Source organism: Mobula hypostoma, chromosome 2 (genome assembly GCF_963921235.1).
Source record: "Mobula hypostoma chromosome 2, sMobHyp1.1, whole genome shotgun sequence".
Lineage (NCBI taxonomy): Eukaryota > Metazoa > Chordata > Chondrichthyes > Myliobatiformes > Myliobatidae > Mobula > Mobula hypostoma.
In genome coordinates, this window is record NC_086098.1 from 85680035 (window position 1) to 85701028 (window position 20994).

General features: G+C 45.1%; 1 protein-coding gene across 2 annotated transcripts in view; it reads left to right on the forward strand.

Moving 5' to 3' along the window:
- Positions 1 to 20994, forward strand: part of heatr5b (HEAT repeat containing 5B) — a 149185-nt gene that overhangs the window by 73407 nt on the left and 54784 nt on the right. For both annotated transcript variants that reach the window (XM_063039740.1, XM_063039747.1), the window contains 4 exons: positions 516 to 660; positions 16391 to 16570; positions 17892 to 18143; positions 19274 to 19455. In XM_063039740.1, the coding sequence (XP_062895810.1) occupies positions 516 to 660; positions 16391 to 16570; positions 17892 to 18143; positions 19274 to 19455 (759 nt within the window). The remainder of the gene's footprint in view (positions 1 to 515; positions 661 to 16390; positions 16571 to 17891; positions 18144 to 19273; positions 19456 to 20994) is intronic.

A 20994-nucleotide genomic window follows, 5' to 3' on the forward strand; every position in this document is an offset into this window, starting at 1 on the left:
TGAGTGTTATGGATGTAGTTAGAGGAAACATGATTAATAAGGTTGAGAGAAGGTTGAGAAATGCAAAGATGTATTGCTATGCCTGAGAGGAAGCTTATTGAATGTAAATAGACAACACAAAGCAGTGGGGTCAAACGGTCATTATCTCAGCCATAAAATTTGATGTAAAAATGAGTAATTTGGATATAGATTTAAATAGTCAGATGTACAAACGTATATTCATGTATTGCTAGCTATGGTCCCAATAGGGAACGTCTACTGTCCTTTCCACCCCAAACCCTCAGCATCAGCAGAGGTGGACAGTGCCAGATACTTTAGTTAAACATAGAAACATAGAAAATAGGTGCAGGAGTAGGCCATTCGGCCCTTCGAGCCTGCACCGCCATTTATTATGATCATGGCTGATCATCCAACTCAGAACCCAGCCTTCCCTCCATACCCCCTGACCCCTGTAGCCACAAGGGCCATATCTAACTCCCTCTTAGTTGGTTGATAATGTCCGTTCCCTTCCACAGGTCCACTTGTGCAGCTCTCACTTGCTGCTCCGAAGAGCCGCGGTTGCGTGCCTCCGTCAGCTCGCTCAGAGAGAAGCAGCTGAAGTCTGCGCCTATGCCATGACTCTTGCACAGAGTTCCGGAAACAAGGAAAGCAGTGGCATTGGTGAGTATGTCCCAGCTGGGGAGCGAAGGATCTCGGAATGTAGCTCAGTGTGGATACTTAAAACCAGAACATGTCATGTTCACGTGTCTCCATTGTGTTTGGTTATGAAATGGAAGAAGGGTGGGGTTTTTGGTATTGTTCCAAAGAATGCGTCGCAACGAAATACTTTTGGCAAAATTACTGCCATCTATGGCAACGGTATCCGTGACCAGATTATGGTAGAATGTATGATGACCGTGGGACAGCCTGGTAGCATAGCGGTTAGAGTAATGCTTTAGGGCAACAGCTGGATGATTGGGACTCGATTCCCACGATTGTCTGTAAGGAGTTCCTCTGACCATGTGGGTTTCCTCTGGGTGCTCCGACTTCCTCCCACGTTTCAAAGATGTACGGTTTAGGTTCAGTGAGTTCTGGGCCTGCTATGTTGTTGCCTAAAGCATGATAACACTTACATGCTACCCCCGCACATATTAAGATTAATAAAATCCTCACTGATTTAGTATGAAAGCAAATGATACATTTCGCAGTGTTTTGATGTACATGTGACAAATAAAGCTAATTATTATCTTAATTGGAATATTATCTCCAGATAAAGGCACTGATTCAGTAAAATGAAGTGAGTGGAGTACAGTTTTATATTATGGATTATGTGTAGCAATTGGAGTAAATCTATTACAGCACTAGCATCCTGGGTTCAGTTTTGCTGCCACTGCCTGTAAGGAGTTTGTACGTTCTCGCCATGACACTATGGATTTCCTCTGGGATCTCCCATTTCCTTCCCCATTCCAAAGATGTATGGGGTAGGATGTAATTGGGCAGCGCAGGCTCTTTGAGCCGGAAAGGTCTGTTACTGTGCTGTATCTCTAAATAAAAAATATAATGGTGCCAGTGATGTGGGTAGAGGAGATTTGAGGTCCTGAAAAGAGATTTTTGTTTGGAAACATATAAAGAAGATTGTGGTAATTTCTGGATTACTTCCTGTGCTGTCAATTACCTGTCTAGGTACCATATCCGATGCAGACTTTGGTGACCATGGTTTTCCATATAGATCTAGCCTTCGTTTTTTGGATGACTTCCATTTCCTGGATGTATAGCCACCTGACTATGCTTTTGATGTACATAAGCCGAGGTCTTCCTCTAGGTTTGCTCCCCTCAATCTTTCTAGAGAGTGTGAGTTTTTCTAGTTCATCTTTCTGCGTGATGTGTCCTAGGAATCTGAGTTGTCTTTCTCTTATTGTTGGTATGAGTGATCTGGGCTCTTCTGAGAACTTCTGGTCCATGATATTCTTAACATTCTCCTGTAGAACCATAATTCAGCTGCTTTTCCAGTCTCTTTTCCATTGCTGGAGAAATGGTCCAGCATTCACTTCCATAAGTCAGGATAGAATAAATGTAGCACTGCAGTATTCTGTTTTTAGTGTACATGCTCATCTTTCTGTCTGTTAATATGGTCTTCATTTTTTGGAAAGCTTCTTTCACCATTGCTATTCTGTATTTGATATCTATGTTGCACCTGTTATTAGGCTGCCAAGATATATGAATTTGTTGACTTGTTTGATGTTTGTATTAACGATCTTGATCACACATTGTGGGATGTTTGTATTTCTGGAGATGACCATGCTTTCTGTCTTCTTGGTGTTGATTGAGAGGCCTCTGCGATTACTTTCTGCTGTCACTATAGTGAGTAGTTCTTGAAGTTTTGTTTCTGAGTCAGCTATTAGTACGATGTCATCAGCATATCTGATGTTATTTATATTATAGCCTCCAATTGTGAATCCTTTAATGTCTTTGATACTTCTCAAGATATTTTCACTATACAAGTTGAATAAGTCTGGCGAAAAGACACAACCTTGCCTGACTCCTCTTATGATATTCACATACTCACTCACTTCTCCTTCTATTCTGATTGATGCTGTCTGGTTCCAGTATAAGTTTCTTAAGAAACGTTTATCTTCCCCATCTATGTCAAGATCTTGAAGCATTTCCAGAAGATCTTGCTGTCTGACAGTGTCAAAAGCTTTTGGATGGTCAATGAAACATGGGTAGATGTCTTTTTGTACCTGGATGGCTCGTTCATAGATCATCCATAGCATGAAAATCGCATTTCTGGTTCCAGTGTTTTCCCAAAGCTGCATTGTTTTTCACTGATTTCTGGTTTTATACAGCACCTTGCTCATCATGATTACTCTGAGAATAATTTTTGCCACATGGCTCATCAGGCTTATTGTACGATGTAATTCACATTCTGTTGCTCCTGTGAGTATAGAAATTGGAGAATTGCATGCGGCTGGAGAAATTATGTGGCAGAAGAAACTTTTGATTTCTGACGCTTTGGAACCAGTTATGGAGAGGTGGGACAGGATGGGGTGCACCTCAACCACCATCAGACACTTTGTATGGACAGGATTGAGTGCACCGTCCACCATCAAACACTTTGTACAGACAGGATGGAGTGCACATCAACCATCAGACACTTTGTATGACAGGATGGAGTGCACATCAACCATCAGACACTTTGTATGACAGGATGGAGTGCACATCAACCATCAGACACTTTGTATGACAGGATGGAGTGCACATCAACCATCAAACACTTTGTATGACAGGATGGAGTGCACATCAACCCCCATCAGACACTTTGTATGACAGGATGGAGTGCACATCAACCCCCATCAGACACTTTGTACGACAGGATGGAGTGCACATCAACCCCCATCAAACACTTTGTACGACAGGATGGAGTGTATATCAACCCCCATCAGACACTTTGTACGACAGGATGGAGTGCACATCCACCATCAAACACTTTGTATGACAGGATGGGGTGCACATCAACCATCATCAGACACTTTGTACGACAGGATGGAGTGCACATCAACCATCATCAGACACTTTGTATGACAGGATGGAGTGCACATCAACCATCATCAGACACTTTGTACAGACAGGATGGAGTGCACATCAACCATCAAACACTTTGTATGACAGGATGGGGTGCACATCAACCATCAAACACTTTGTATGACTGGATGGCGTGCACATTAACCATCATCAGACACTTTGTACAACAGGATGGGGTGCACCATTCACAATCAGACACTTTGTACGACAGGATGGAGTGCACATCAACCCCCATCAGACACTTTGTACGACAGGATGGAGTGCATATCAACCATCAAACACTTTGTATGACAGGATGGAGTGCACATCAACCATCAAACACTTTGTACGACAGGATGGAGTGCATATCAACCCCCATCAGACACTTTGTACGACAGGATGGAGTGCACATCAACCATCAAACACTTTGTATGACAGGATGGAGTGCACATCAACCCCCATCAGACACTTTGTACAGACAGGATGGAGTGCATATCAACCCCCATCAGACACTTTGTACGACAGGATGGAGTGCATATCAACCCCCATCAGACACTTTGTACGACAGGATGGAGTGCACATCAACCATCATCAGACACTTTGTACAGACAGGATGGAGTGCACATCAACCATCAAACACTTTGTATGACAGGATGGGGTGCACATCAACCATCAAACACTTTGTATGACTGGATGGCGTGCACATTAACCATCATCAGACACTTTGTACAACAGGATGGGGTGCACCATTCACAATCAGACACTTTGTACGACAGGATGGAGTGCACATCAACCCCCATCAGACACTTTGTACGACAGGATGGAGTGCATATCAACCCCCATCAGACAGTTTGTACAGACAGGATGGGGTGCACCGTCCACCATCAGACACTTTGCACGACAGGATGGAGTGCACATCAACCATCAGACACTTTGTACAGACAGGATGGAGTGCACATCAACCATCAAACACTTTGTATGACAGGATGGGGTGCACATCAACCATCAAACACTTTGTATGACTGGATGGCGTGCACATTAACCATCATCAGACACTTTGTACAACAGGATGGGGTGCACCATTCACAATCAGACACTTTGTACGGACAGGATGGAGTGCACATCAACCCCCATCAGACACTTTGTACGACAGGATGGAGTGCACATCCACCATCAGACACTTTGTATGACAGGATGGGGTGCACATCAACCCTCATCAGACAGTTTGTACGACAGGATGGGGTGCACCGTCCACCATCAGACACTTTGCACGACAGGATGGAGTGCATATCAACCCCCGTCAGACACTTTGTACAGACAGGATGGAGTGCACCTCAGCCATCATCAGACATTTTGTACGGACAGGATGGAGTGCACATCAACCCCCATCAGACATTTTGTACGGACAGGATGGAGTGCACCATCCACCATCAGACACTTTGCACGACAGGATGGAGTGCACATCAACCATCAGACACTTTGTACAGACAGGATGGAGTGCATATCAACCCCCATCAGCCACTTTGTACGACAGGATGGAGTGCACATCAACCCCCATCAGACACTTTGTACGACAGGATGGAGTGCACATCAACCACCATCAGACACTTTGTACGACAGGATGGAGTGCACATCAACCATCATCAGACACTTTGTACGACAGGATGGAGTGCACATCAACCATCATCAGACACTTTGTACGACAGGATGGAGTGCACATCAACCATCATCAGACACTTTGTACAACAGGATGGGGTGCACATCAACCACCACCAGACACTTTGTACAACAGGATGGGGTGCACCATTCACAATCAGACACTTTGTACGACAGGATGGAGTGCACATCAACCACCACCAGACACTTTGTACGACAGGATGGAGTGCACATCAACCCTCATCAGACAGTTTGTACAGACAGGATGGGGTGCACCGTCCACCATCAGACACTTTGCACGACAGGATGGAGTGCACATTAACCATCAGACACTTTGTGCAGACAGGATGGAGTGCACATCAACCCCCATCAGACACTTTGCACAGACAGGATGGGGTGCACCTCAGCCATCATCAGACATTTTGTACGGACAGGATGGAGTGCACATCAACCCCCATCAGACAGTTTGTACGACAGGATGGGGTGCACCGTCCACCATCAGACACTTTGCACGACAGGATGGAGTGCATATCAACCCCCATCAGACACTTTGTACAGACAGGATGGAGTGCATATCAACCCCCATCAGACACTTTGTACGACAGGATGGAGTGCACATCAACCCCCATCAGACACTTTGTACGACAGGATGGAGTGCACATCAACCCCCATCAGACACTTTGTACGACAGGATGGAGTGCACATCAACCCCCATCAGACACTTTGTACGACAGGATGGAGTGCACATCAACCCCCATCAGACACTTTGTACGACAGGATGGAGTGCACATCAACCATCATCAGACACTTTGTACGACAGGATGGAGTGCACATCAACCACCACCAGACACTTTGTACAACAGGATGGGGTGCACCATTCACAATCAGACACTTTGTACGGACAGGATGGAGTGCACATCAACCCCCATCAGACACTTTGTACGACAGGATGGAGTGCACATCAACCCTCATCAGACACTTTGTACAGACAGGATGGAGTGCACATCAACCCCCATCAGACACTTTGCACAGACAGGATGGGGTGCACCTCAGCCATCATCAGACATTTTGTACGGACAGGATGGAGTGCACCATCCACCATCAGACACTTTGCACGACAGGATGGAGTGCATATCAACCCCCATCAGACACATTGTACGACAGGATGGAGTGCACATCAACCCCCATCAGATACTTTGTACGACAGGATGGAGTGCACCTCAGCCATCATCAGACATTTTGTACGGACAGGATGGAGTGCACCATCCACCATCAGACACTTTGCACGACAGGATGGAGTGCACATCAACCATCAGACACTTTGTACAGACAGGATGGAGTGCACATCAACCCCCATCAGATACTTTGTACAGACAGGATGGAGTGCACATCAACCCCCATCAGATACTTTGTACAGACAGGATGGGGTGCACCTCAGCCATCATCAGACACTTTGCACAGACAGGATGGGGTGCACATCAACCATCATCAGACATTTTGTACGGACAGGATGGAGTGCACCATCCACCATCAGACACTTTGTACGACAGGATGGAGTGCACATCAACCATCAAACACTTTGTACAGACAGGATGGGGTGCACCTCAGCCATCATCAGACATTTTGTACGGACAGGATGGAGTGCACCATCCACCATCAGACACTTTGCACGACAGGATGGAGTGCACATCAACCATCAGACACTTTGTACAGACAGGATGGAGTGCACATCAACCCCCATCAGATACTTTGTACAGACAGGATGGAGTGCACATCAACCATCATCAGACACTTTGTACAGACAGGATGGAGTGCACATCAACCCCCATCAGACACTTTGTACAGACAGGATGGAGTGCACATCAACCCCCATCAGACACTTTGCACAGACAGGATGGGGTGCACCTCAGCCATCATCAGACACTTTGTATGGACAGGATTGAGTGCACCGTCCACCATCAAACACTTTGTACAGACAGGATGGAGTGCACATCAACCCTCATCAGACAGTTTGTACAGACAGGATGGGGTGCACCGTCCACCATCAGACACTTTGTACGGACAGGATGGAGTGCACATCAACCCCCATCAGACACTTTGTACGACAGGATGGAGTGCACATCCACCATCAGACACTTTGTATGACAGGATGGGGTGCACATCAACCCTCATCAGACAGTTTGTACAGACAGGATGGGGTGCACCGTCCACCATCAGACACTTTGCACAGACAGGATGGAGTGCACATCAACCATCAGACACTTTGTACGGACAGGATGGAGTGCACATCAACCCCCATCAGACACTTTGTACAGACAGGATGGAGTGCATATCAACCCCCATCAGACACTTTGTACGACAGGATGGAGTGCACATCAACCATCAAACACTTTGTATGACAGGATGGGGTGCACATCAACCCTCATTAGACACTTTGTACGACAGGATGGAGTGCATATCAACCCCCATCAGACACTTTGTACGACAGGATGGAGTGCACATCAACCCCCATCAGACACTTTGTACGACAGGATGGAGTGCACATCAACCATCAGACACTTTGTACAGACAGGATGGAGTGCACATCAACCCCCATCAGACACTTTGTACAGACAGGATGGGGTGCACCTCAGCCATCATCAGACACTTTGCACAGACAGGATGGGGTGCACATCAACCCCCATCAGATACTTTGTACAGACAGGATGGAGTGCACATCAACCATCATCAGACACTTTGTATGGACAGGATTGAGTGCACCGTCCACCATCAAACACTTTGTACAGACAAGATGGGGTGCACATCAACCCTCATCAGACAGTTTGTACAGACAGGATGGGGTGCACCGTCCACCATCAGACACTTTGTACAGACAGGATGGAGTGCACATCAACCATCAGACACTTTGTATGACAGGATGGAGTGCACATCAACCATCAAACACTTTGTACGACAGGATGGAGTGCACCTCAGCCATCATCAGACATTTTGTACAGACAGGATGGAGTGCACATCAACCATCAGACACTTTGTACAGACAGGATGGAGTGCACATCAACCCCCATCAGACACTTTGCACAGACAGGATGGGGTGCACATCAACCCCCATCAGGTACTTTGTACAGACAGGATGGAGTGCACATCAACCCCCATCAGACACTTTGCACAGACAGGATGGGGTGCACCTCAGCCATCATCAGACATTTTGTACGGACAGGATGGAGTGCACATCAACCCCCATCAGACACTTTGTACAGACAGGATGGAGTGCACATCAACCCCCATCAGACACTTTCTACAGACAGGATGGAGTGCACATCAACCCCCATCAGACACTTTGTACAGACAGGATGGAGTGCACATCAACCCCCATCAGACACTTTGTACAGACAGGATGGAGTGCACATCAACCATCAGACACTTTGTACAGACAGGATGGAGTGCACATCAACCCTCATCAGACACTTTGTACGACAGGATGGAGTGCACCTCAGCCATCATCAGACACTTTGTACGGACAGGATGGAGTGCAGTGCACTTCAACCATCATCAGACACTTTGTACAGACAGGATGGAGTGCACATCAACCCCCATCAGACACTTTGTACAGACAGGATGGAGTGCACATCAACCCCCATCAGACACTTTGTACAGACAGGATGGGGTGCACCTCAGCCATCATCAGACATTTTGGACAGGATGGGTGCACTACAGACACTTTGACGACAGGATGGAGTGCACATCAACCATCAGACACTTTGTACGGACAGGATGGAGTGCACATCAACCCCCATCAGATACTTTGTACAGACAGGATGGAGTGCACATCAACCCCCATCAGACACTTTGTACGACAGGATGGAGTGCACCTCAGCCATCATCAGACACTTTGTACGGACAGGATGGAGTGCACATCAACCCCCATCAGACACTTTGTACAGACAGGATGGAGTGCACATCAACCATCAGACACTTTGTACAGACAGGATGGAGTGCACATCAACCCCCATCAGACACTTTGTACAGACAGGATGGAGTGCACATCAACCATCAGACACTTTGTACAGACAGGATGGAGTGCACATCAACCCCCATCAGACACTTTGTACAGACAGGATGGAGTGCATATCAACCCCCGTCAGACACTTTGTACGACAGGATGGAGTGCACATCAACCATCAAACACTTTGTATGACAGGATGGAGTGCACATCAACCCTCATTAGACACTTTGTACAGACAGGATGGAGTGCACATCAACCCCCATCAGACACTTTGTACGACAGGATGGGGTGCACATCAACCCCCATCAGATACTTTGTACAGACAGGATGGAGTGCACATCAACCCCCATCAGACACTTTGCACAGACAGGATGGGGTGCACCTCAGCCATCATCAGACATTTTGTACGGACAGGATGGAGTGCACATCAACCACTATCAGACACTTTGTACAGACAGGATGGAGTGCACATCAACCCCCATCAGACACTTTCTACAGACAGGATGGAGTGCACATCAACCCCCATCAGACACTTTGTACAGACAGGATGGAGTGCACATCAACCCCCATCAGACACTTTGTACAGACAGGATGGAGTGCACATCAACCCCCATCAGACACTTTGTACAGACAGGATGGAGTGCACATCAACCCTCATCAGACACTTTGTACGACAGGATGGAGTGCACCTCAGCCATCATCAGACACTTTGTACGGACAGGATGGAGTGCACTTCAACCATCATCAGACACTTTGTACAGACAGGATGGAGTGCACATCAACCCCCATCAGACACTTTGTACAGACAGGATGGAGTGCACATCAACCCCCATCAGACACTTTGTACAGACAGGATGGAGTGCACATCAACCATCAGACACTTTGTACAGACAGGATGGAGTGCACATCAACCCCCATCAGACACTTTGTACAGACAGGATGGAGTGCACATCAACCCTCATCAGACACTTTGTACGACAGGATGGAGTGCACCTCAGCCATCATCAGACACTTTGTACGGACAGGATGGAGTGCACATCAACCATCAGACACTTTGTACAGACAGGATGGAGTGCACATCAACCATCAGACACTTTGTACAGACAGGATGGAGTGCACATCAACCCCCATCAGACACTTTGTACAGACAGGATGGAGTGCACATCAACCATCAGACACTTTGTACAGACAGGATGGAGTGCACATCAACCCCCATCAGACACTTTGTACAGACAGGATGGAGTGCACATCAACCCCCATCAGACACTTTGTACAGACAGGATGGAGTGCACATCAACCATCAGACACTTTGTACAGACAGGATGGAGTGCACATCAACCCCCATCAGACACTTTGTACGACAGGATGGAGTGCACATCAACCCTCATCAGACACTTTGTACGACAGGATGGAGTGCATATCAACCCCCATCAGACACTTCGTACAGACAGGATGGGGTGCACCTCAGCCATCATCAGACACTTTGTACGGACAGGATGGAGTGCACTTCAACCATCATCAGACACTTTGTACGGACAGGATGGAGTGCATCTCAACCATCATCAAACACTTTGTACGGACAGGATGGAGTGCACATCCACCATCAGACACTTTGTACGACAGGATTGAGTGCACATCAACCCCCATCAGACACTTTGTACAGACAGGATTGGGTGCACCGTCCACCATCAGACACTTTGTACGACAGGATGGAGTGCACATCAACCCCCATCAGTCACTTTGTACAACAGGATGGAGTGCACATCAACCCCCATCAGACACTTTGTACGACAGGATTGAGTGCACATCAACCCCCATCAGACACTTTGTACAGACAGGATTGGGTGCACCGTCCACCATCAGACACTTTGTACAGACAGGATGGAGTGCGCATCCACCATCAGACACTTTGTACGGACAGGATGGAGTGCACATCAACCCCCATCAGACACTTTGTACGACAGGATGGAGTGCACATCAACCCCCATCAGACACTTTGTACGACAGGATGGAGTGCACATCAACCCCCATCAGACACTTTGTACAGACAGGATGGGGTGCATATCAACCCCCATCAGACACTTTGTACAGACAGGATTGGGTGCACATCAACCCCCATCAGACACTTTGTACTACAGGATTGAGTGCACATCAACCCCCATCAGACACTTTGTACGACAGGATTGAGTGCACATCAACCCCCATCAGACACTTTGTACAGACAGGATTGAGTGCACATCAACCCCCATCAGACACTTTGTACGACAGGATGGAGTGCACATCAACCCCCATCAGACACTTTGTACGACAGGATTGAGTGCACATCAACCCCCATCAGACACTTTGTACAGACAGGATTGGGTGCACCGTCCACCATCAGACACTTTGTACGACAGGATGGAGTGCACCTCAACCATCAAACACTTTGTACAGACAGGATTGGGTGCACCGTCCATCATCAGACACTTTGTATGACAGGATGGGGTGCACCATTCATCATCAGACACTTTGTATGACAGGATGGGGTGCACCATTCACCATCAGACACTTTGTACAGACAGGATTGAGTGCACCATCCACCATCAGACACTTTGTACGGACAGGATTGAGTGCACCATCCACCATCAGACACTTTGCTGTGGGGGGATGTTTTAGTCCATTTGTAGGGGGTATTAGCATAGGAAGGCAACATATAACAGGAATGGAAAGTGTAGTTGATATAATAGATAGGGACTAACAAAAGGCATTTGATAAGGTATCGCATAAGTTTGTTATTAAAGTTGACCCCCATGGAATAAAATGATCCTGTCCTAGTCTGGACAGAAATCTGACTAAATAATAAGAAGCAGTCGTAATGAAATAGTAAGACTGAAAGGAAGTGTACAGTGGAGTTCCCCAGGCATCTGTACAAAGACCCATAGTGTTACTTAATGCATTTTACTGACTGGGACTTGGATGTAGGAAGCATAGTTTTCAAATTTGCTGACTACATAGAAACTTGCAGGTGTCGTGAACTTTAAGGAGCCTGGTACAGTACCAGACTTACGCGAGCTGAGGACAGGATGAATGGTCAGATAGATGGCAGTTGAAGTTTAATGTTGAGAAAGGTGAAGTGTTACACTTTGATTGGGAGGATAGAGGTGTGCACTTTTCCACACAAAAAAAAGGAGCAGAGACTTAGGATATTTCTGCAGAGTCTGTTGAAGGTGACAGGACAGGTTGGGAAAAGGGTTAAAAAGAAATATTGAACTGTATGGTTTACAAATAAAGGCATAGATCACAAGAGCAAACAAATTACAACCAATCTTCATATTAAATGCTGATTTGACCATTGTGTCCGGTTCTGGGTTCTATACTTGAGGAAGTAAAAGTTTTAGAAAAGATGCATAAGGAACTCAGCAAAATGATTCCAGCAGTGGGGATGTTGATGGATGAGAGAAGCTGAAGTTGTTCGTAGAACAGAGGAGATCACGAAGGGGGTTTGATAAAGGTGTTTTAAGGTATGTGGATCTTGATGGTTTTTAATTCAAGGTTCTTCACAAGTCGAGAATGAGGCATAAAACTTGTTGCTTACAATCGTTCTTATGAAGTGTTATGAGGGAGAAAAGACAGAGCCTATTGGCAGGAGAATGAACAAAATGAGAGAGAGAGAGACAGTCAACGTGGTTTGGTCCTCTTATACCAAATCGCTGATAACAGACATATTCCGTTCAAGTTCCATTGCTTAAATTAACCATTAGCATAGTCCCTATGGATACCTGCCACTAAAACTGAGAAGTTTCTAGAAAGATGCGATAGGGTCTTTTAAGAGACTGTTTGATAGGTACATGGAGCTCAGAAAAATAGAGGGTTATGGGTAACCCTAGGTAATTTCTAAGGTAAGGACATGTTCAGTGCAGCATTGTGGGCCGAATGGCCTGTATTGTGCTGTAGGTTTTCTATGTTTCTATGCAAAGGCAACTGCAACTACTGAAAAACACTAAACAATAACATATATGAGTAATTATATAAAATACAAGCATGAAGTTAAATTACAAAGAAAATAACAACTCTACAGCCCAATCCAACGGTACTAGATAAAGAGAAACTATACCCATTGGTGTGGAGGAGGCAAGAACAAGGCTCCATGGAACCCAGTACAGGCATAAGAAGGTAGATGTGAAATCTACATTCAGAAATGGTAATGGAGACCGGTTTAGTTGTGGTTTTCAAAAATGGAGCTGGATAAGCAACAGAAAGGAAAGAATTTGGAGGCTCAAGGAAGAGGGAGGCTGAGTGGAATTAGCTCGATTGCTCTTGCATAGAGCTGATATGGACTTGATGAGCCCAAAGCACTCCATTCACGCTGTAACTGTTCTATGAAAGGGTCTTAAACTAGTTCTCAGATCTATTACCTGCTTCCCAAGACATCACTGGAAGCAGTCAACACCAATAGCATAGTGATGTTATAAAGTATGATTTGACTGGAGACCACACAGCATTTTCCTCCTTTACACCAAGGTCATTTGTTCCATCTAGCACTTTGAAAGAATTACACAATTAATCCCACCCTCCTGTTTTTCCCAGAGAGCTCCACAGTTTTAAAAAGGATGCAGAGGAGGTTTACCAGGATGCTGTCTGGATTAGAGAGCACATCTCGTGAAGATATGTTCAGCAAGCTAGGGCTTTGCTCTTTGGAGCAGAGGAGGATGAGGCGTGACTGGATTGAGGTGTAGAAGATGATAAGAAGCATAGATCGAGTGCATAACCAGGGTGGAAGTGGCTAATATGGGGGTGTACTGTATAATTTTAGGGTGAATGGAGGAAAGTATTGGGGAGATATCAAAATAGATTCTTTTTACACAGAGTGGTGGGTGCATGGAACCCCCTGCCAAGGCTGGTGGTAGAGGCAGATACATTAGGAGCATTTAAGATGCTCTTAGATAGGCACATAGATGATAGAAAATGGAGGGCTACGTAGGAGAGAAGGGTTAGATTGATCTTGGAGTAGGTGTAAAAGTCACCACATTATCGTGAGCTTAAGGGCCTGTACTGTGCTGTTATGTTCAATGATCATACTGAGAAATGCAGACTATAACAAAGTTCTGCACAAAAAAAATTCTATACATACATCTTACCTTTGATTCTTTTGTCAACTGTACTGAATATCTCTCAGTTATGTCACGAACCCCGTGACGGGAATAAAGAACCAGCAGAGATGGAAAACACTTTGGAGTCCAGTATTGCTATAAACTAATAATATTTATTTGTAACTACGCAATACAGTAATATAAATGTAGATAAATCAAACAGGTTAACAATGATTTTTTATATATATATATGTATATATATGTAAGTATATCAGTAAGTGTGGAAATATACGTATGAAAAACCAAGCTTCTTTAAGTCTAGGAGTAAAAAGATACAGTCTTACGATGATGAGTAAAGTTCAGTTCAGTTCAGTTGGTGGTATTAAGTTGAGTAGTGATGGAGAGAGAGAGAGGGAGAGATTTAAGTCTTCAGGTGAGCTGACACTGTCGATCTTCTCGTTGTCCTTCGAAATCCTTTAAAAGTCACTGACTGTGACTTTAACAAAGGGGACCGGTTTTCTGTGGTGGAGCTTTCCCCCAGGCGAGGGTGGACACATGGACAACTCCCCACCAGTCAACCCTTTTCCTCTTTCCACTGCAAGAGCGATGGATCGATCCTCCAAAACCCACTTTTTCTGCAGGCACAACAATGCTCATTCAGTGTCCAGAACATGTGTCTGAGGTCTGTATCATCTGACCTCCTATTTATCTCACCGCACTGGGTACCACCTGTCATTCAAATAATCCCTCCTTCCTCTCTCTCTAAAAGAAATGCAAGCAGGCAGAAATCCTTGAAGAAAGTGTCAACAACCTGCCGAAAACCATAACATCAATTGTCCATTTAATAACACTCTCGGTCACCATGGCAACTTACGAGCTGCTCGGTGCTATGTCCACTTCAGCAGAAATCCAACAGTTAATCAGTTCTTTCTCGTTCCTTAAAGCGACAGTCCTACAGTTAATCTTCATCTCTCTCTCTCTTTTACAAACAACATGTCGGTGTTAAGTAACTCTGTCTCTTTTCAAAAGCACAGTTCATAGGGGTAATTCAGGATCCCATCACAGTTAATAGCCATCACCCTTGCTAATGAAATTGATTTCTCTCTGGATATGCAATCAAAATAACTCCTATAATTCAACATATGCCAGTTTACTAAGTGTAATTCATTGCATGCATTGTTCTTACATTTGCTTTTGGAGAACTCTTAAAGACATTTCCTGCAGGGAGGCCTGTCTCTGTTTAAAACCCTGACACCCAAGAGGTATTAAGTGAAAACAGTCCAACAGGAATTTCCATAGTAGTAACAATGAGGGAATTAACAGTCCTTCCAGGTGAGGCAACACTTCACCTGTGAGTCAGCTGGGGTGATATACTGCGTCCGGTGCTCCCGATGTGGCCTTTTATATATTGGCGAGACCCGATGCAGACTGGGAGACCGCTTTGCTGAACACCTACGCTCTGTCCGCCAGAGAAAGCAGGATCTCCCAGTGGCCACACATTTTAATTCCACATCCCATTCCCATTCTGACATGTCTATCCACGGCCTCCTCTACTGTAAAGATGAAGCCACACTCAGGTTGGAGGAACAACACCTTATATTCCGTCTGGGTAGCCTCCAACCTAATGGCATGAACATCGACTTCTCTAACTTCTGCTAATGCCCCACCTCCCCCTCGTACCCCATCTGTTACTTATTTTTATACACACATTCTTTCTCTCACTCTCCTTTTTCTCCCTCTGTCCCTCTGAATATACCCCTTGCCCATCCTCTGGGTTCTCCCCCCCCCCACCGTCTTTCTTCCCAGACCTCCTGTCCCATGATCCTCTTGTATCCCTTTTGCCTATCACCTGTCCAGCTCTTGGCTCCAACCCTCCCCCTCCTGTCTTCTCCTATCATTTTGGATCTCCCCCTCCCCCTCCAACTTTCAAATCCCTTACTCCCTCTTCCTTCAGTTAGTCCTGACGAAGGGTCTCGGCCTGAAACGTCGACTGTACCTCTTCCTAGAGATGCTGCCTGGCCTGCTGCATTCACCAGCAACTTTTATGTGTGTTGCTTTAATTTCCAGCATCTGCAGAATTCCTGTTGTTTGAGGGAATTAACATCTGTATCTTCTGCCTTAGATGTAAATATCACAGAGATGGGCCTGGAAGGGGTATTGTTTGGAATGCTGGATCGTGAGACAGATCGCAAGCTGTGTGCTGACATTCATGACACTTTGGGTCACATGCTTTCATCCTTGGCGGTTCAAAAGCTTTCCCATTGGCTGAAGCTCTGCAAAGACGTTTTGGCTGCATCAACAGGTACGTGGTGACTGTGGTCATGGAAAAACAATATAACATTTGTATTCATTTCCATTCCTTGGCCTCTTTCGCCTCTGCCCCCCCCCTTGTTATTCCACACAGCCAATGAAGCCATGTACAGTATAAATTGGCAAATTAGAGATATAGGAACAGGAGGAGCCCATCAACCCCGTGTTAACATATAGTGGAATCTTGCTAATCTGTATTTTAATTATTCATCTTGGTTTACACCCCTACTCTGCAAATATGTGTGGCACGGTAATGTAGCAGTTAGCGTGCTGCTACTACAGCGTCAGTGACCTGGATTCAATTTCACTGCTGTCTGGAAGGAGCTTGTACATGCTCCCTGTGACCCAGTGGGTTTCCACTTGGTGCTTCAATTTCCACCCCCATTCCAAAGGCAAACAGGCTAGTAGTATAATTGGTCACATGGCTACAATTGGGCAGCACGGGCTCGTTGGTCCAGAAGGGCCTATTACTGTGCTGTCTCTCTAAATAAAAAGATAACTGAGAAATATGGAGCAATGTGCACAAAATGGTGAAGGAACTCAGCAAGTCAGGCGGCATCTATGGAGGGGAATAAACACTGGACACTTTGAGCCGCAGCCTTTCACCAGGGCTATATTTGTATCTATAAAAATTGTGATAGTGGGACATAAATCCTTTATAGGAACTGGAATATTTACGTAGCTCTTGGACTCTGGCATGACCTCTAACTCCCCCACATCCCTGTCCCTGAATCATAACCCGATCCCTAATTCCGCTCTCTGCCCCCAAACCATCCCTACACACCCTAAAAAAAACCTAGTTTGAGCCAGAACCTTGACAGAGGCAGCAGCTCGGTGCCGTCTTCAGTGGAAGCTTATTGGAAAATCTCATAATATAACTTTTTGGACCAAGCTTTTATCCACGCGTGATAATTCCTCTACTTGCTGAGGGTTTCAAAAGAACGGTATTAATTCTTTGTCTACAAATAATTTACACACAGTAAGCTGCCAAGCAGTTTCATGATAATGACCTTAATATCTGTTTTAATGTGCATTGAGTGAAGAGCATTGGCCAACTCTCTGGGAGAATTCTTTTGCTCCTCTTTCAATATGGTTGTAGAATTTTTGTGCCCATTTGGCAGGGCAGTTGGGGGCTCGCTTTAATGTCTCATAGTAATCAGCCGCATTTCAGTGGTCAGAGTAGTATTGTTCTGCATTTGGATCAACGTGACTGAGGGATGGAGGTGTTGGGAAGGGAATGGTGTGGAGCACGATGAAGTAATGATTTTTACATTGCATCCATTCTAAATTATTTCCTTTTCCCAACTATACAGATGCAGGGGCTATAGGTCAGTTGGAAGAAACTAGAGATGAAGATGGAGAGAAGAAGGATGAAACAGACGATGAGATTATGTTCGCTGGCACAGGCGAGGAGGAGAAATCCAAGCCTTGTGTTGCCCCGAGGTGGGCCACTCGTGTGTTTGCCTCTGAGTGTCTCTGTCGGATCATCCTTTTGTGTGAGAATACAGACGAGGCACACTTCGATCTCGCCAAGGCCAGGGCCATGAAACACAAGAATCCCAAAAGTAAGTCCCATCTGGTCACCATTCTTTCCCTAGAAGATGTAACCCATCGTGGTGTAACTTGACAGGCTGGTGACCACTACAAATAATTCTGCAAAGTCTCTGGATCAACCTGATTGATGTTGGCCATCATTTATAACATCAGAATTATCCATTATCTTCTGCACTTTGCAAATAGTAGTTTTTCATTTTTGTATTATCCATTTCTTCCACATTCTCCTGCCTTATTTATTTTGCCATATATAAATCTGAATTCATGCCAAACTGTGTTTCTTAATGCTAGTGCCATTCACCCTTTGTTGATCGACCTCTGTTGGATCCTGATCTGTTAATGCCTCAATTAAAGACAATAAATCAATCTTGTTTTAGTCCCTCAGAGGCCTTGGCACTTCATACATCTAATCTCCTTTAACCTCTTACAATCTCTTTGCACTTCTCCATCTCAGGTCTCTTGCACAGTCCGAACTTTTCACCACTGTACCATTGCTTCACTGAACCTTCAACTGCTTAAGTGCTAAACTTTGGAACTTTCTCTCTGCCACTTTATCTTTGAAACCTCTGTATTTAGCTCAGGTTTCAGACACTTACCTTGATTTCAACTTCTATGGTTTGCTGTCAAATTTTGTTTGACATTCCAGTGAAACATCTCGAGATGCACGACTAGTCATAAGAATGAGCCACAAGTAGGCTATCTGGCCTCACTGATCACAGCTGTTCTTCTCCCCATCCATTGTTTCCTTGAATATCGGCAAATCTATTAACCTCTGATTAAATGCAATCAATGCTGAGCTTCCAGGGAAGGAATTTCCAAAGTTACACTCTGGGGGGGCAAAAAAATTGGTGTGAGTCTCCATTTTGGACACTAGCCTACCCACCATAAAGGACGTCTTCAAATGGCAAGGTTTCAAAAAGGCGGCATTCATTATTGAGGACCCTCCCCATCCATGACGTGACCTCTTCTTATTACTACGATCAGGTACAGGAACCTGAAGACCCACACTCAACATTAAAGAGCAGCTTCTTCCCCTTCACCATCAGATTTCTGAACGGACTATGAACACTACCTCACTTGAGCACTTCTAATGCTTTTTATTTTTTATTGTAACTTTGTAATGTTTTCGTCTTTTATGCAGGTGACCTGCTGGTGTTGCACCTTTCTGACCTTATCCGTATGGCCTTCATGGCTGCCACTGACCACAGCAACCAGTTACGAATGGCCGGACTACAAGCCCTTGAGGATATTATCAAGGAGTTTGCTTCTGTTCCAGAGCCTGAGTTTCCAGGCCACGTGATCCTGGAACAGTATCAGGCAAATGTAAGTTTACACCATCAGAAAGCACACTTGTATTGTGTAATACTCCATAAATTAATCAGGTTGGCGAGCCTTTAAGGGTGGAGGTGTTTATGCTAACTTCTCTCAACTTGTGCGATCTTAAATTATGGTGTCTACATTAATAATGGAAGCTGTCCATACAAATTTCTCAAGTGCTATTGTAAGGCGGAGATGGCATCACAAGTTTACAAGTTCACATTTTCTATGTAATGAGAAAAAGAAGCGTATAAATTTACAATATTGATTAAATTATGTGTGTAGTGGATTCCTATTAATTGGATCCTTGGTTAATCAGGGCAGCTGCTTATTTGAGGCAACTCTTAAAGAACAAAAACTAAGAAGATTAGCGGGATTCCCTTAGTTTATTTGAGACACTATGCAATTTAATTGAGGTAGGAGACTTGTTGAACAGATTCTAACTAGCCCCAGTCACACATATTTCAAAGGTTTCAAAGGTAGATTTAATGTCAGAGAAATGTATATAATATACATCCTGAAATGCTTTTTCTTTGCAAACATCCATGAAAACAGTGGAGTGCCCCCAAGGAATGAACAACAGTTAAATATTAGAGCCCCAAAGTACTCCCTCAGCTCTCCCCCCCGCCTGTAAACGGCAGCAAGCAACAATCCCCCCCTCCACCCACTGGCAAAAAGAGCATTGGCACCTGCCACCAAGCAATCAAGCGTGAGCAAAGCAATAGCAAAGACACAGACTTGCAGTTACGCCAAAAACTACTTGTTCACCTGGTATTTGACATACCACAGGTTCTCTCTCTCTATAATAAGGGAGAAAGAGATGTCTCCGGTTCACAGCGAGAGGGGAGACTTAACAAACAACTCGCTGGTTTACAATGTTAGAAGTCAGTTGCGTCGCTTTTTTTCCGCGCTCTTTCCCTAAATATCTCAAAGATCTTGGATCTCTGGACATACTGCTGTAGATCTTCCAATTCCCCCGACGACACACGGATCTCCTACCATGACACCGACCTTCGATCCACCCCTATCCAGCGCCCTGAGATCTTAGGCCTCCAATGACGAGCCAAACTCTTAGGCTGAGTCCTTGGTGTGCCAAACAACGGCCAGTTGTGGAACCTCGAGAGCGGGTCCTATTACTGTGAAGAACCGTAGTCAGTGTGTAACTCCAGGTCAGCGTCTTCAATAGAACCCTGAAAGGGTAAAATAGAGATATTAAAGATGGAAATAGAGCTGTTTCCGAAGCTGCAAGTAAAGGAGTCGCCATTAGACACTATTAACCCTCCTAAGCTCTGCCTAATGCTTAGTGTGGCCATTAGTCGCTACACTCCTTAGAGCAAACAGTTTTTCAATAGAGTCAATTGCGAGTGTTTGTGTTCAAAAGCAGTGATTTTTGTCACTGATAGATAGCAAGAAATAAGAAGTTAACACAATTCTGACTGTTTTACTCACTGTGCACCATTATCTGCACTAGGTGTTTGCACTAGTTTTGTTCATTGTCGATAACGATTAGGAATTAATATTCAGTTTTAAAGTATTGCAATAGTT